Source organism: Tachypleus tridentatus, chromosome 9, assembly GCF_004210375.1.
Source record: "Tachypleus tridentatus isolate NWPU-2018 chromosome 9, ASM421037v1, whole genome shotgun sequence".
Taxonomy (NCBI): Eukaryota; Metazoa; Arthropoda; class Merostomata; order Xiphosura; family Limulidae; genus Tachypleus; species Tachypleus tridentatus.
Genome location: NC_134833.1, coordinates 154,617,848 through 154,634,145, shown reverse-complemented (window position 1 = coordinate 154,634,145; position 16,298 = coordinate 154,617,848). Strand labels below are relative to the sequence as shown.

Here is a 16,298-nt window from a genome sequence, read left to right as displayed (position 1 = left end):
TAGAGAAAGGTAAGATAATAGCCTGGCACCAGGAATTAGGAAAAATATTCTCCTGCCAGATCCAGTTAAAAACAATTAAGAGAATATCAAGAGAAGCAGGAGAGAGATAGTGCAGCATGTCATAGTGTACATTATCAGGTCCAACAGATGTACTGCCAGACCAATGAAGGGCCATTTTCAGTTCCACCAGTGTAAAGGGACGATTACAGTCAAAGAGACAATTAGTTTGAATGGAAAGAGGTGATTGCTCTGACCAAGTCTTCATGGCCAAGAAGGTGAAGGAACAAGCAGAAGTGCTAGATACCTGGCAAAAGCTTTCACCTAGAGTGTCGACAATGTTCTGGACATCAGCTACCTCTTGGCCATCAGAGAGTAAGATCGAGAGAGGGACAGAATTGTAGTGCCCATTGACCTTTCAAACCCTGTCCCATATGACCTTGGAACTGGTGGTAGAGGATATGCTAATTGTGAACTTAATCCAAGATTCCTTCTGGCTATGACATCTTACCCACCTAGCATGTGCATGGGCCCATTGGAAAGCAATGCAGTTTGAAAGTGTGGGATATCTATGGAAAGTATCCCAGGCCTGTTCTTGAGCTTCCGTGCCATGTGGCAGGCAGGATTCCACCAGGAACGAGGATATCGTGGAAAACGTGTCGAGGTTTTAGGAATACACTGAGCAGCTACTTGTATAATACAGTCAGTTACCGCTGCCACACAGTCATCTATTGATGGCAGGATCAAGTTCTGCGAGAGAGTTGTGAAAGTGGACCAGTCTGCCTGATCCAGCTTCTACCGGGGCACACGGATAGGGTGGCATCGACCATGGTCAGTCTCTCTCAAACGTATAGGAAAACGATTACTGCCTAGTGGAGTATTGTCAAACCTCCATTAATGGGAGAACATAGAAGGGGAGCAAACCGAGAGATCAATAGCAGTAAAGAATTCACTAGGTGCATGAACATAAGTGGAAGAATCAGTATTGAAAAGATAAAGATTGTGATTAGAGAGCATACGCTCTATGGATCAAACTCTCCTATCAATATCAGCACTTCCCCAGTGGGGATGATGTCCATTAACGTTCCCCGAGATTAAAAAGAGAGACGGCAACTGTTCAATGAGAGCATCAAGGTCTGATTGATCATGGGTCTCTCCAAGTGACAAGTAGAGAGAATAAACAGTGATGGTATGACCTAAGGAAACACGGATGGCTGCGGCCTTCAAGGGTGTGTTGAGTGACAAAGACAGGGTAGGCACATGCTGATCAACCAAGAGTGCCACCCCTCCATGTACTCATCCATAACACAGCCTGTCATTTCTGTACAGAGAAAACTGCCTAAAGATGACTGCATCAGCAGGTTTCAGAAATGTTTCCTGTGAGGAAAGACATACAGGTTGGTAGGAAGCTATCAGTGTTTTCATGTCATCCAGATTAGAATGTAAACATTGACTGTTCCATTGTATCAAGGTGGCCATTTTTATTTATGTGTATTAGGAGAATTAGGTGGAGAGCCCTTCTGTTTATGACCATGTCTTTTTTCTTCACTGCCTTTATTTGAAGGAGGTTTATCAACCTCCATAGATACTGCTCTGGATCGACTGGGCAGGTCATTGCTGTTGGAATAGGATTCCAGTGACTGAGGACATGAACAAATTATTTTCCATCTTTGAGTCGGAGAAGATGTACCCGAGGAAATGCCAGTACTCAGAACCAAAGAAAGTGGATCTTGAGATTTGTTGGAATGTATGTTAGGGACAGAGATGGGTGTTGAAGTTGATTCATCAACTTTTTTAATCATGGAGGTCTAAAGACTTTTCATTTGGTTTGTGAAGGCACAGAGAGATCTATCTGCATTCCCACTGTAGTCGTGGAACGAAGTGCAGCAGTATACGTCGGAGATGAAGTGGTGGACAGCAACTTGCGAGCCTCAGGAATAGGTAATGTTTTGAATTGTTTTCAAATGCTGCACCGCTTTTTCTTCCAATCATTTAGGGCAAGAGCAAAAGTAGGATGGGTGAGAGCCATTGCAAATGATGCAATGTGAGTCCGTTTCACACTCATGGGCATCGTGGTCCTTGCCACTTCAAGGAGCACACGTCAAGGAACCAAGACATGATGTCTTCAAGTAACAGAACCGCTGTCACTGGAAACATCAGAGGGTTTGAAATGTATGGCCATACCCTGCAATTAAGATAACCTGCCTTGATGGTGGCTGGTAGATGTGGTGATGTAATTGTCAGAATGAGGATACTGGTCAGCATAATAATCCCATCTTTGTGAGTGGAGATACACCTCACTGCAGAAACTCTTTAAGTGGAGAAACCAGTGAGAATCTCTGACTCAGGGATGTTCTTCAAATACCTCTCAACAATAACTCCTCATGATGAATTCATGCATGAGGTGTAACCTCAACAGGGATATCCCCAACTGCCTTTGAATGCAAGAGGACTCCACTTTGTCGGGATGTAGATGTTTCCACCAATATGTCACCTTCTGAATGAAGAATCTGCCCTAAAGGTTTGTCTGAAAGGTAATGTAGTACAAGAAAATGAGGTGCAATAGGTGTTACAGATGTTGAAGATTGCTGCTCGGAATTATCAAGATGTGGTCATTTACCTACGGACTGTTTTTACACTATTTTATTCAAGTTTTGATTTAGAGGATCCATAATAAAAAAAAAGAATATTTTGATGCCCTATGAGAGGATGCACTACAATACCAAACAAGGACACTGCAGCAATGCCAGGTTTTGTGAGCACTATACCCAAACACCAACATCAGCTACAATGTCCACAACACCTGTTGAGAACATCCAATACTGATACTTGATTGACCCTAGCCCAAGTGGACCAGCCAACTGACCCAAGGGGCCAATCAAAGGCTGCCCATCTACAGGAATTCAAAGCCAAAGTGGTGTGTTAGGGTTGGACCCCTCAACCACCAGGATCCTCTCCTCCCCTTCATGGGTCACCATGCACGGCAAACATGTGGGTGGATGTTTAGATTCCAGAGGAGGTAAACTGAAAAAACAGAACCTTCCCTGGGAGGTCCCCTCACCATGTGCAGGAATTCACACAGAGGGGCCCAAAGTTTGAAACAAGGGTTTGTTGCAACAAATGTTTTTAATAAATGTTATTAATATTAATCATTTTGATTACATAAAAGTTACAACTTTCCTGTAATGAAGATGTATTTCTGACAGGTACTTCCCTCCTCTCACAAGATTAGCTGTTCTTGGTTACTTCTGCCCCCTATATTTGAACTTTTTATGTAAGCATGCCACAAACTTCTGCTCCTCTCTATTGGCATCAAGTAATTCCAATGTGTCTCTGATGTAAATCATCATGCATCACCTCTCCACTAATAAGAAAATAGTAAATTAATGTGATGCACGCAACCCCCTCTACCAAACTGTCACTTTGAAGTTTGGCAGAAAAGGGAAGCACTGGAAGTGTGTGGGGAGAAGGGTGAGTGGATGGAAGTATCTATTAGGCATGATACTTTCAGTATAGGAAAATTATATCTTCCAATAGAATACTTCCCTGTGCTCATAACATTAGATAGGATCCCACATATAGTAGGAGGAGGAACCAGTATGAAAGAAAGGCAGATGTACCTCTAAAAGCGTCCAAAGGAAACCTCCACAGATGAGGAGGGAAACCACAGCACTTCTGAGCCAAGTATACTCTTTGCCCATGTGTGTATAATGTAAGATATCAGGGTGGAAAATGAGAAAAGCACAACCAAGGGTGAGAGAATATGGAAGGAAAGTAATCCTCACCAGAGAAAGATGTTGTAACTCAATCCCACAATGAAGAAGATGGGTAAATAAAGGATGCACTCCTAGGTCTAGTGGCTCGCACATGGTGAACCATAGTTGGTAAGTCAACTACATCCAAAGCCTCCTTACCAAGTACACACCTCTGTGTGAGGATATGATGAGGATCATACTGTCCTCACCTTAAACCCAAAACTGGAGAATTAATAGCCATTCTGATTCTGAGATATGACACAAGGATCAGCTTTAAACTACTGATCCAGGATCTTGACATCTAGAATTGAAAGATCATCTATGACATGTCATCAATTTCCCCAACCATGAAACAGGCCTGGACCTTCCAAACAGCAATAACATCCTTGAAAAAAGATAGATAGCCAAGAATAGAACCAGAACAATCTTATGTACCACTACAGTGAACCACAATACAGATGGAGAAAATCAAGGAAGAGACAACCTGAAAACTGTGTGAGGACTTATAGTGATTGGTTCTCCCTAAATCTAAAACCAAGCCACAGGATGCTAATATCCATGATGCAGTAGAATGAGGGCTGCCAATAAAAAGGGGTGAAGTGCATATTAAACAGCTCAATTCCAGTGATTGTGTAAGTAATATCAGAAGGCTACATCATCCACCAAGCTGGCAACTCAACTCCTCTGGAGGCCATGTTTTACCTAGATAAGCATAACACAGCTGTCCTACACTCAACTGAATTGTTGTAGCCACCTGTTTGTGGAACCCATTCCATGATCAAGCACCATTTGCCAAGAATTAAAATCCAAATAGTGAATAGCATAGCTAGGGTACCTGAAAGGAAAGAAATAATGAACAAAAACTTATCAAGTTAGAATCATGTTGAAGTGTGAAAAAAATGGTTATGTGTGGTAAATGAAAATCTGACCAAAAAAAATTGTAAAACGGTGCAGATAAAGGAAGATGAACATGTTAGCTACAGTCTTCATGCCTGAATGTAGGAGTTCCCCATTGTCCAATGAATACAAGATGCCCAGGAAAATGTAAAGATGTTGAAAGGTGGAAAACAAGAAAAATGATGCAAATGAAAGTAAAGCGAGGGAATAAAAGATCACATGAATATCTCAAATTGGAATGGTATAGAGGCAGGGAAGACAACTAATCAGGAAGAAACATATTAACTTAATTAGTTTAGGTAGGGTAAGAACTCTGCCGTCTCAGGAAATATAACAAAAAATAAGGGACAAGGTTGCCCAATAACCCAAAATCGAGGGGATCAAAGATCCACAGTCAAAAAACCAGGGAAGAAACTCTGCCACCCAATAAACAGGGTTTTAATTTGCAGAAAATCCACAATTTGTAGATTAACTGCAGAACATGTTCCATTTACACCAATAAATGTCCACTGAAGAAGGGGAAATGGAACAAGTTAAAAGAAAGTTAGTTGCAGGTAGACACCAGATCTCCCCACCAAGGACTGAATAACAGCCAAGCATGAAGACAAATGATGTGAATGTCTGGACAGAGTAACAGTGAAGGAAATAGATGAAGAGGAGCAGGAGACAAACGAAGTGGCAGTGGAGGTAAAAGTTGGAACTAGAGAAGTCATGGAAACCACAACTGACCTGGCCATTAAGGAGCAGACAGAAGAACCTAATACTGAATGGTAGAGATGAGGGGAATCACCCGTAGAAGGAAGATGATGGGGAGGGTGAGAACATACAGAAACCTGAAGGACCAATCCTGGCCAAAGATATCAAGAGCTCTAACTGGAGGAGGTGACACTGGATACCAAATACAGGTAATGGGAAGTTAAGAGATGTAGTAAAAAACTCTATGTGATGCAGAATCCCATGGAAGGTAAAGCCAACAGAAAACTAGAATCAAGAGACCACACTGATAGAGAGAATGTGTCAAGGTAAGTAAAACAAACTGATTGTAATGAAAGCACAGGAACATAACATGCAACGATATGAATGTTGTGCAAGGGGCCAAAGAGTGCAGATCTAAGATGTGAAAAAAAAGAACATATGAACAAAAGAAACAATGCCCCTAAAAATGGATATGAGAAGAACAGACCATAAAACCCTATTTATAAACGAAAACAAACAGCAGTGTCACACTCAATACTAACCCAAAATCAAAGAAGCCACACAAAGAGGGAAAAAACTGAAAGTTGCAAAAACCCAAAAAGTAAACAAAACACTGAATAAAATGGAAACATGAGACGTTAAAAGATATGAGCAATAACAGGGAAAAAATAATAAAATGCTGAAAGAAATCTACCTGAAGTTAAACTAGGGTAGAATTGAATGCTTGTAGAAACTAAAGCTTCTAAGTATACAAATGCAAAATAGGAAAAGAGGACAGTACAGAAAACCCCAAAATAACATTTTGCAAAACATGACTGGAAATGTGTAAAGGAGGTCTACCAAATACTGCAATAAAATTATGGACAGCATTCCATGAGATAGTCAGGAAGAAGTTACAGTTTTTGGATATTGGAAAACAGTTTTAGCCATTAAATGGGAAAAGTAAGTAAAAGTGAAAGTAGATATGGCAGACATTGTCTCACAAGGTCCAACACAAATTTAAATCACTGAAATGAAAGCTAAATTATTAATAACATAAAATTAATGGTATGAAATATAAAGTAGAGATTAAATGAAAATAACTGTTAAAAGTAGAAGCTATAAAGAACAATAAAATATTTAATGTGGTGAAATGATGAAGAAAGTGGTGTAAGGAATGCATCCCTTACGATGCTAAGTTGCAGAAAGATGTGGAACCATGGTAGATATGAATGCATCCCTTACGATGCTAAGTTGCAGAAAGATGTGGAACCATGGTAGATATGAATGCATCCCTTACGATGCTAAGTTGCAGAAAGATGTGGAACCATGGTAGATATGAATGCATCCCTTATGATTCTATGTTGCAGAAAGATGTGGAACCATGGTAGATATGAATCCATCCCTTATGATGCTAAGTTGCAGAAAGATGTGGAACCATGGTAGATATAAACTTGAACATAAAAGTAAATGAAACTAATTAATAGTAAGAAGGATAAATGATAAATTAAATAAATTTAATAGTAAAAATGATAATATAAAAACTAAATGAAAAAAATAGTAATAAAGTAGTGATGAAACCTGTAAAGGAATACTATACAGAAAAACAAAATGATGTCTGTGTGGGCCCTGATTCAAGGGTTCCACCCAAACTAAGTGAATAAAGGTTATTTATGAAATGAGGATATAAAAGTAAAAACAAAACATAGTTAAACTAATAAAGGAGTACAGATAGCTCTTGTTTAGCTTTGTGGGAAATTAAAAAAAACAAACAAATAAAGGATATCATATTAAGCCTATTCAAATGGTATAAAGTAAAATAATGAAGACCACTTATAAACTGTAATGTAACTTAGTATTAACTAATGTAAATAAGCATATATGGAATTCAAATTATTACAGAAAATAACATTAACAGTAAATATCTGAAATGTTTTTATCTCTTCAAAGTCTGTGGATCACAAGGTGAGTTCAACAAAAGTCTCAATAGTATAAGATCAAACTTCCAATAAGATAAAGGGAAAAATATCCATGGATGAACATGAATAAAAAACTATTATAAATGTGTGAAAAGAACACAGAATCTCCATACTGGGAACAGACTACATAATGGAAATGAAAAAGCAAACATTTGAAATCTGGTAGTGGAAAAAGGCTATCGTAATCTCTGTTCATCTGAACAGGGCTGGCATCGAACTGAAGAAATAGCCCAACTGAGTGATAAACACTGAAAAAAACCATGCCAGGTCACCCACACCTGTGACCTCTGAGATAGTGCTAGTCATAGAGATGATCCCAGAAGTACTGTATCAGAATCTTAAGTAACATTAGTGTTGATTTCATCAAGACATAACATTTCCCATCAAAATACCCTTTTTACGATGAGTAACTAATCAGTATTTAACCTAATATTGTTGGAATTAATTTATAATTAAATTTCTACTTAATTATTTACAAAAATTAATTTTTGCCAGAGAAAACAGTTGTAGATATAATAAAACAAATCATGTACACTCACCCTGAACAGAGGGAAGCAGTTTAACATTTCTCCAAAAATACATCCAACAGCCCTGAATGTAAAAGCGTACAAAATAATTAATTACAAAAACAAATACCACTAAAATATGAGAAACAACTACCAACATGAATTAAACAATGTGTTATAAAAATTATTTTTAAATGTTAAAAAGAACTGAATATTTAACATGAGCATATGTTAATATCCCTACATGTTTTATACATATAAACATACTTAGCTAAAATCAAACTACAAAAGATAAATTATTAATTGTGTTATTAATATATATTAATAAATAAATACTTGTGTGATCACCATTAGGCAAAATGAAAGTAGAGAAGACAGTAATTTTATATTTTTTCCATTAATAAAGACAGAGGTCCTGAAATCTAACTCCTCAAGCTATACTTAGATTAACATTATATAGAACACATTGTACAGTGTACATACACACTTAAAAGTCCCATTGTTAGAACATGTGATACAGGCCAATCATAAATTAACATTCTGTGTAAATGAAACAATACACACACACACACACACACAGTTACCTTGTCTACTTTTATTTTGCCTAATAATGAACCTTAAAAAATGTAGCAAACTATTACTGTATTACAATAATAAATAATTATTACTGTCTATACGTTAAACATATTTCAAAATTTATAGTGCATACTGGAGGGATTTACACATTTTGATACAAGTTAAAAAAAAAAAAAAGCGTTTGCACTCTGGATAAATATAAAAGAATATATTTTTATATAAACCAATGTTTTTACCTTTGTAGCTTCTTCAGGATTAATATACATAACTGTTTGATATTAGAGCATTCGTTAAACTAAGAAGAAGCTACAAAGGTAAAAAGACTGGTTTATATAAAGATATATTCTCTATTTATCTAAAATACAAAGGTCGTTTTTTTTCTTAACTTGTATCAAAATATTAATCCTCTGTCTAAACATGCAAATCATATTTATAAATGTATCAAATAAGTTACTTCTGAAACACTATACTTAATTTTTTCAAAGTAGATAATAAAAGGAAAACCCATTATTTTTAAAGCTGAATTTCTGTTAAAACACTTTAGTATTCATATAAACCATAAGTCAACTCCTTGGTTGTAGTGTCTTGCCCCATACAACAACTCTGGTGCACGGTACCACCTGGAAAATGTATGAAAACAATTTTCAGGTGAACATCTGACAGCAACTGGACCCTGTCTGTCATTATTTCTACAACACTTTTGTTTGAGAAGTACAACATGACATTGTATGAGAAAACTTTTACAAACATGATACATAAAGCATATATTATAAACATAGACAGAAAATTCTGTATATCTAATTAAAAATATTCATTAAGTATATCAACTAGAATGTTTAATTTTTTGAAATTAATTTTAAACAATGGGTAGCGATTTATTTTAAACAGTATATCGAGCTTCATCCCTCTATAGGATAGTTTGGAAACTATGTTTTAAATTGTTAGAACATATATTCACTTTACATTTTGCACATTAAACAATTAGTTGGAGGCACAAACATTGGTTACTTGTCATTCTACACAGTTTTTTGAAGTCATCTACTATTATACAGATGGATTTCAAGGATAGAAGGCTGGGAACCTTAAAGGATTTGGTAAATTACTGAGAAAGGAATTAGTTTGGCTCTCCTTATCCATAACAAATGTAACTAACAGAAGACAAACATCTGGAGATACATAATCATACTGTGATATATATTTGATTTTTTTTTCACACATACATAAAATGACACAACCGGCCAGTCACACAAGTATTTGTGCCTTCTAGTTTTAAAAAGCATCAACAAACATAAAAAGTAACAAATCTATTAAATAATTTTATGATGGTCTTTTTAACATACTACATAACATATTTAATGGGAGAACAGACAGATTAAAAAACAAACAACAGGTAGGGTTAAAAACTATGCCATGTCATGCACCAGTTACTAGTAAAAGGATTAAATAAAAAAAAATAATCTTTTATACTTTTTCTCTATAAAATGCACCAAGGCATACCTTGTGGCCACCTGGTGGCTATACTGCTTATCAGGGTTATTATCAAGTAAGCAGGCCAGACCAAAATCTGCAATCTTTAGCCAACCTGTACAGCTGATGAGAAGATTTGCTGGCTTGAGGTCCTGAAATGCAATGTTGACACATTTAATGTGTGTTGGCAGTCATAATACTTATTTTATCAGACATAAAACATTAACTTGATAAAATCTTAAATAAAATGTTAATTTTGAAAGTATAAAGCATACTGAATTCCATTAATGATATTTGGTACACACAAATGTCATACAAACAGTTTTCATGTGTATAGTGTTTGAAGTTACATTTTTAATCTCATAATTTAAATATTAGCTAGAGGGAGTTGCAGATCTTAATGATGTTAAGGTCAGAAATCTAAAAAAACAAGACCTTGACACCTAAAAACTCTTAGGGTTGTGACATGAAATGTTCTAGCACATTTGAACAAAAGATAGTGAAGTTAATTTCTTTTATATTATCTAATCTGATTTGTAATGTAGGCCTAAAGCACTTTTTGGCAGTGTACAAGTGTCAGTGTGAAAACAAATTAAATGAGAAAACTAAGTAATATATTACCATTATGTGGACTGGACATTGAGTAATTTTCACTGAGTCCACCAGTGAAAGAATTAGATCAAAACAATACCAAAATTATTTCCACTCATTGAAAGAGTTCCGAGTTTCTACCCACATTTTTTGGATGGCTCTTCTTCATGGACGGTGCCTTTACTTTGTAAACAAGTGCATGTTTCCTTGTAAGAAGAATTCTTTCTTCTTTATAATGTTGTGTCCTTTGGCTTTGCATTGTTTTATAATCACACTATACTAATATCTTTCTTTTGAAAAGGCTGGTACATCTCCCTACATTTGTAAGTTTACTGTGATGGAACTACATTGTTAAATAGGTAAAAGCTCCCTACGAATAAAATATAACTACATGTACTTGTGCATATATGATCAGTTAATTTAACTAGCTTTTAACCACCTTCTAACCATGAAACTATTCGTACTATAACATTTGGTGTACTACATGGATCTTAACAAAATTTGGCAAGCTTTTAGTACACATGACAATTCTCTTGTACAAAAAATCAAAATTTTAAATATTTTACTATAGATTTATTGTCTGTGCATTTATGAAGCCTCCTAAGTAAATAGTAAAATGTTTTGGTAAAATATTACCCTTTAACTCGTTTCTTTACACTACAATAACTTGACAAAATCACTAACATACAGTAAAAAGGACAGTACAAAAATATGGGAGGAGGAGACGTTCTTTCTTATAGAATGACAACAAACTGTAACAAAACAGAACAAACAAGTATTTATCTTTACAGCCTCACCTGCTTTCTTTAAATTTTACTGTTTAAAGGTGGGGGAAGTTCTTTTACACAATGACATTGGATTGTAACAAAACAAGTATTTATCTCAAAAGCCTCACCTATTTTATTTAAACTTCACTGTTTGATTACAGTACTTTGGACCCCTTCTGTGTTTGTAAAACAAAGGGCTACAAAAGCAGACAGGCCTGTAGATAGATGTTTAAAAGGGGGTTCTAACATGCGAGATCAAAAGCCGACAATTCATGCAAAATAAAATCATCATTCAAAGCATGCTAATGTTTTAGGAGTTTCAGGTGAATACTACCCCAATAAAATTTTGTACAAAAAAATAGACAATATAAAATTAAAACTGAAAGCAATTTTATACTAAATAGAATTTAAACAACTACACACAAAATTCATAAACTGTTACTGTGAGTTCAGCAATAAAGACCTTATTGTGGCAATTTTTAAAGTGAAATTATCATAGATTGTATTGTAATAACAGAGCAGCAAAGAATAATTTGTCAGTTTCCTTCTAAAGTAATTCAATGTTTGTTTATTGTTTACATTTATTGCTAACAAGTTACAGACACCTATGGTAAAGCATCCACACTACAAAACCTGAGAGTAGCAATATAACTTTGGGCTTCTAACTACAAACTGTAAACAGGAGCAATTGCATGAAACTATTTCAAGGGTAAAATGCTAATGCTTCATCAGAAGAATGTGGGCTATGTAGAAAACATTGAACACCATAACAGCTGTGCTACAATTATAAAGGCATACTTTTGTTCTTTTACCTCACAAAAATAGAAGTTTTTACCAAACACACGATACTTTGAGGTTCCTCACCTGAACAAGTTTCTATTTGCATTTTAGTTACTTATTAAATTATATACATCTATATAAACAAGAAATGTAATACTTATTCCAGTGTGAGGTCATTTGTACCTGGATGCCATGCTTCAGTAACCCCAGTTCACACTTTGTTGATTGTTAAAAAAAACAAAAAACACACACAGCTTTCAAATATACATTTTAGAACACAAAAAGCATTTCAACAACTAACTAGAACAGATGTCCCAAAACTACTGTAACTTATTATTGGTACTTTTGAGCAGTGACTTCACTTGATACACAAAATCTTGGGAACTATCTTTCAGTGCCAAAAGCAAACAAATGAACATAAGATTCTTGGATGCTACAATATGATTCTTCTATTAGTTATAAACATGTCCATCAGAAAAATAGATGTGTTTGAATATAAGTGGTTTAACCATCTATGAAAATATGGAAGGTGCTTTTCTGATGAGTTTGACATATTTATTGTAATCTCAACAAACTAAGAAGGAAGGAGGTTCATATTTTATATTCTTCCCTGACAATATGTGTAGTGTGTGTGTGTGTGTTCCACTTGGTTAAGCAATGTAAAAGTTCTAACATGTAAATCAGATCAGAAAGCAGACATATCAGTATTGGAAGATGAAAACTGAGCATTGTTTTAAATATTTCTTTTTGAAACTAATGAAATTGAAACCTGTATAATATTACACATTCATAATGAAGTTTTTAATTAACATCTGGATGTAATTTTCTGAAACTATTGATTAAACTGTCTTTGACAGAGCCCATGTGATTAATATGTTGCCCCTTGATGAAATGGATGATAGCTCCTTCACTTTCACCCTTTCAGATTACATTGTCTGCCTCCCCTTTTTTTTCAGTGGTACAGAAAAGAACAATAACAAAAATCTAAAACTATATTAAAATCTAAAAAAATTAAGGCCTAAGCAATCTCGTACTAGACGACAATAATTATAGGTTATAGATGCTTAATTATGAAATATTAATACTTTCAACCATTAAAACAATGACTTACATCTCGCTTCTTTAGACATTTTGATTTTTAAGAAAATATTAGCAACACAAATGAACACTGCCTATCAGGATAGGAGTGGCAATTTGAGATATCCCTACTGACCAAAAATTATAAACTGACATATCTCGTATTAGCTGTAAGTCACTCTAATTACGATAGGAAATCGTATTTTTTTGCACTAGATAACCAGCTTTTAGCCTGCAACATTGAGCTAGCTACAATCATCAAAAACACATGCAGTTACATTAGGACATGTTACTCAGATAGGCTGTATTACCCATGATGCAACACTGATTAGATTAACAGTAACTATGAAAGGGTGATACACTACATGTACACTTTATGTGCATGAACAGTTCACTTTATGTTTGTTTTGCAAACGAACTTACATAAAGAAGCCTGCTGTATGTATGTCTAGATTTCAAAGTTCAATACTTATATTCAAGTATAAGTTTAAAATTATCTGAAGGAAAATGCTACAGGTACTGCTGAAGATCACGTTAGACTGTTTGAGCCCTTCAAAGTTATTTAGATCAGTGATTAAAATATTATTAAGAATACCATTTACTTAATACAAGAGAACACTTAACACTGCAGTATACACCAGACTTCCAGCAAGTAAACTATGCAATGTAAGGTGAGCACTCAGCCACATTAACTTACTTCATGATGTCCAGTTACTTACTCTATGCATTATTCTCAGAGAATGACAGTAATCCACTCCTTAAGTAACATACTCATGTAAGCTTTAATTTGGGCTTCCTTCAAAGGTTCATCGGGGTCATACAGCAACACAGAGAGATCTGTGGGCATGTATTCAAACACCAGAGCTACTGATGACCCGTAAGGAAATACATCCAGAAGTTTAACTACCTGCAAGACAAATATGGATTTGTTTAATCATTTATTCAAAAGATATTACAAGAGATCTATACAATAGAAACTACTAAAAGATCTGCAACATGTGGCCTTCACAATTGGTATTTATAAAACCAAAAGCAAAATTACTGGACTAACTACCAAACACTATCTAGTTACTAGAGACGTAACTTCTAACTGGATAGCATGCAATCTTAAACTTCCCTCTTACTGTTTATGAAAATTAAAATGGCTGATGAAACAGTACACTAAATGGATAAAACTGTATATATTTTTGTAAAAATAAAAATACAAGTCAAATCATATACTTTTGTTAGCTGCATATATAAATAGAACAACTTACATTTTCATGGTTTAGTTGCTGCAATGCCTTTATTTCACTGGAATGAACGTTTAAAAAGGATTATATTAAACATCTGTTCAGAAATTAAACTAGTTTTAAGTACCATTTATTAACACTCAAACTATACACAATGGATTCCGTTGGTAAATTTAACATTTATATATACTAGGTGCATGATGTATTAACATTAAACCACAACTAGTTACTGCAGGCTAGTTTTTATTAATGAAAGTTACATACCGTAACACAGAACACGGTATACCATTATCCAATTTCTTCAAAGGAACTTTTTTTATAGCCACTATTTCTCCAGTTTCTAAACAACGACCTTTTAGAACTATTCCGTGAGCACCTTCTCCAATACGTCCAGTGATTGTGTATTTTTCCATTTCTATAAAAAATATTTTATTATCAGGCTATGACTTAATTTACTAATTGAATCATAGTTATATTTAATAAGTTTCTCTGTGTTGCCCAAGGATAAGAGACAAGATAAGTAAAACGTCATAACTAATTTTACACATAATAGCCATCAAGGTTTCTACCATTTCTAGGTTGTTAAGACTAAACACGAAAAACACACTTTTTAATAACTACTCATGGAAGTTTCTGTAAAGGTTTTGCAAAATAAATATTGATGTTTCTATCATTAGCATTCATGAACTAGAAAATCATGAAAGTCAGTCACTTTCACAAGTTTCTAAGTGTATTTTTGTGAATAAACCTCATATTTCATTTTCAGTTAAAAGAATGAATAACTATACCTGAATTTCACAAAATATTTTCTTACAGGAATTTTATTATAAATGTTTGCTTTCAAGATCAAACAATTTGCAATTAAAATTTCTAATTTCTGTACTGAAATGCTGAAAAATTTATAAAGCAAAACTAGATGCTTGTTATAAAGATATATGCAAGTAATGGAGAAGGTTTATATCAAACATTTTTTTTTAAACATTTCTAATGTTACTCACATCTCAGCTGTCAAAACAGAGCAAATATTAGTCCCACCACATTCAAATTTCAAAAGTGGTGGTTCAAGAAAGCATCAATACCCAAATACCCATATAGAGAGCAAAAGAATTGGGCTGAATTTGGAATAAAGAAAATCCCAATTAAAATACTTTAATAAGGTATTGGAGAAAAAATCTAACATCTATTTTTCACACCTATGTTTAAAGAAATATAGACTGATATTCTTTATATTATTGGCCAGAAAACACCAAGTAAGTTTTAAAATAACCAGTAAAATATTAGTAAACAAATTAAAGAGTTGGTTTAATTTCAAACATTAATGAGATCCGAAAAATCACGTGTTATATTTTACGTACATGGATAAATTAGTTATGTTTTTGTTGACGTAATACTTAAGTTTAATAAAATGTAAAAAAACAAAACAAAAACGTCTACGTTTCGCTAGGCCTAATACCACTACTATTATTCTAAATAATAACTTCCAATACAATCGTATTCAAAATGATAGGTGTTAAAAACAACAACAAAAACAGTAAAAATATCTAGGATTCTTTTTGTACGAATAGCACTCGCCTCTCTTTACCGTACTTATACGACAAGTGACTAAACCGATCGAGACATAACGATAACAAACAATCAGCGTGTCAGCAATGCCTATCTTCACAAAATTGTAAAGGAGTAAAAATATGGATAAAATAAGGTTTAGCATTTCTCAAATTTACTTTAACTGTTACATATCAAAATATATTAAAAATAATCCGTCTTTCAGAGAAGAAAATCGCTAACTTGTTTTCTTTTTTTTTAATGAAAAATAAGATATACATTACATTTTGTGTTGATCTCAGCCGATCTGAGGGGTTCTGTATTGCGCGAAACGAGTCTTCGGCAATGGATATAACGAATATAATGTGGTTGAAATGGCATTACTAATAGTATACACGCTTATCATTTTTAAAATTCCCTAAGAGATTGGGTAAAGAATGTGCCTAACGCTAATGTC

At 34.5% G+C, this 16,298-nt stretch overlaps 1 protein-coding gene across 1 annotated transcript in view; it reads right to left on the bottom strand.

Annotated features, from left to right (window-relative positions):
• Positions 1 to 15,941, bottom strand: part of LOC143226713 (cyclin-dependent kinase 20-like) — a 35,905-nt gene extending 19,964 nt beyond the window's left edge. Inside the window, 8 exon segments of the mRNA XM_076458076.1 lie at positions 7,843 to 7,894; positions 8,943 to 9,005; positions 9,883 to 10,004; positions 13,787 to 13,827; positions 13,830 to 13,974; positions 14,324 to 14,360; positions 14,564 to 14,714; positions 15,882 to 15,941. Coding sequence (XP_076314191.1) covers positions 7,843 to 7,894; positions 8,943 to 9,005; positions 9,883 to 10,004; positions 13,787 to 13,827; positions 13,830 to 13,974; positions 14,324 to 14,360; positions 14,564 to 14,712 — 609 coding nt within the window. The 5' untranslated portion in view covers positions 14,713 to 14,714; positions 15,882 to 15,941.
• Positions 15,942 to 16,298: the final 357 nt, after the last annotated feature.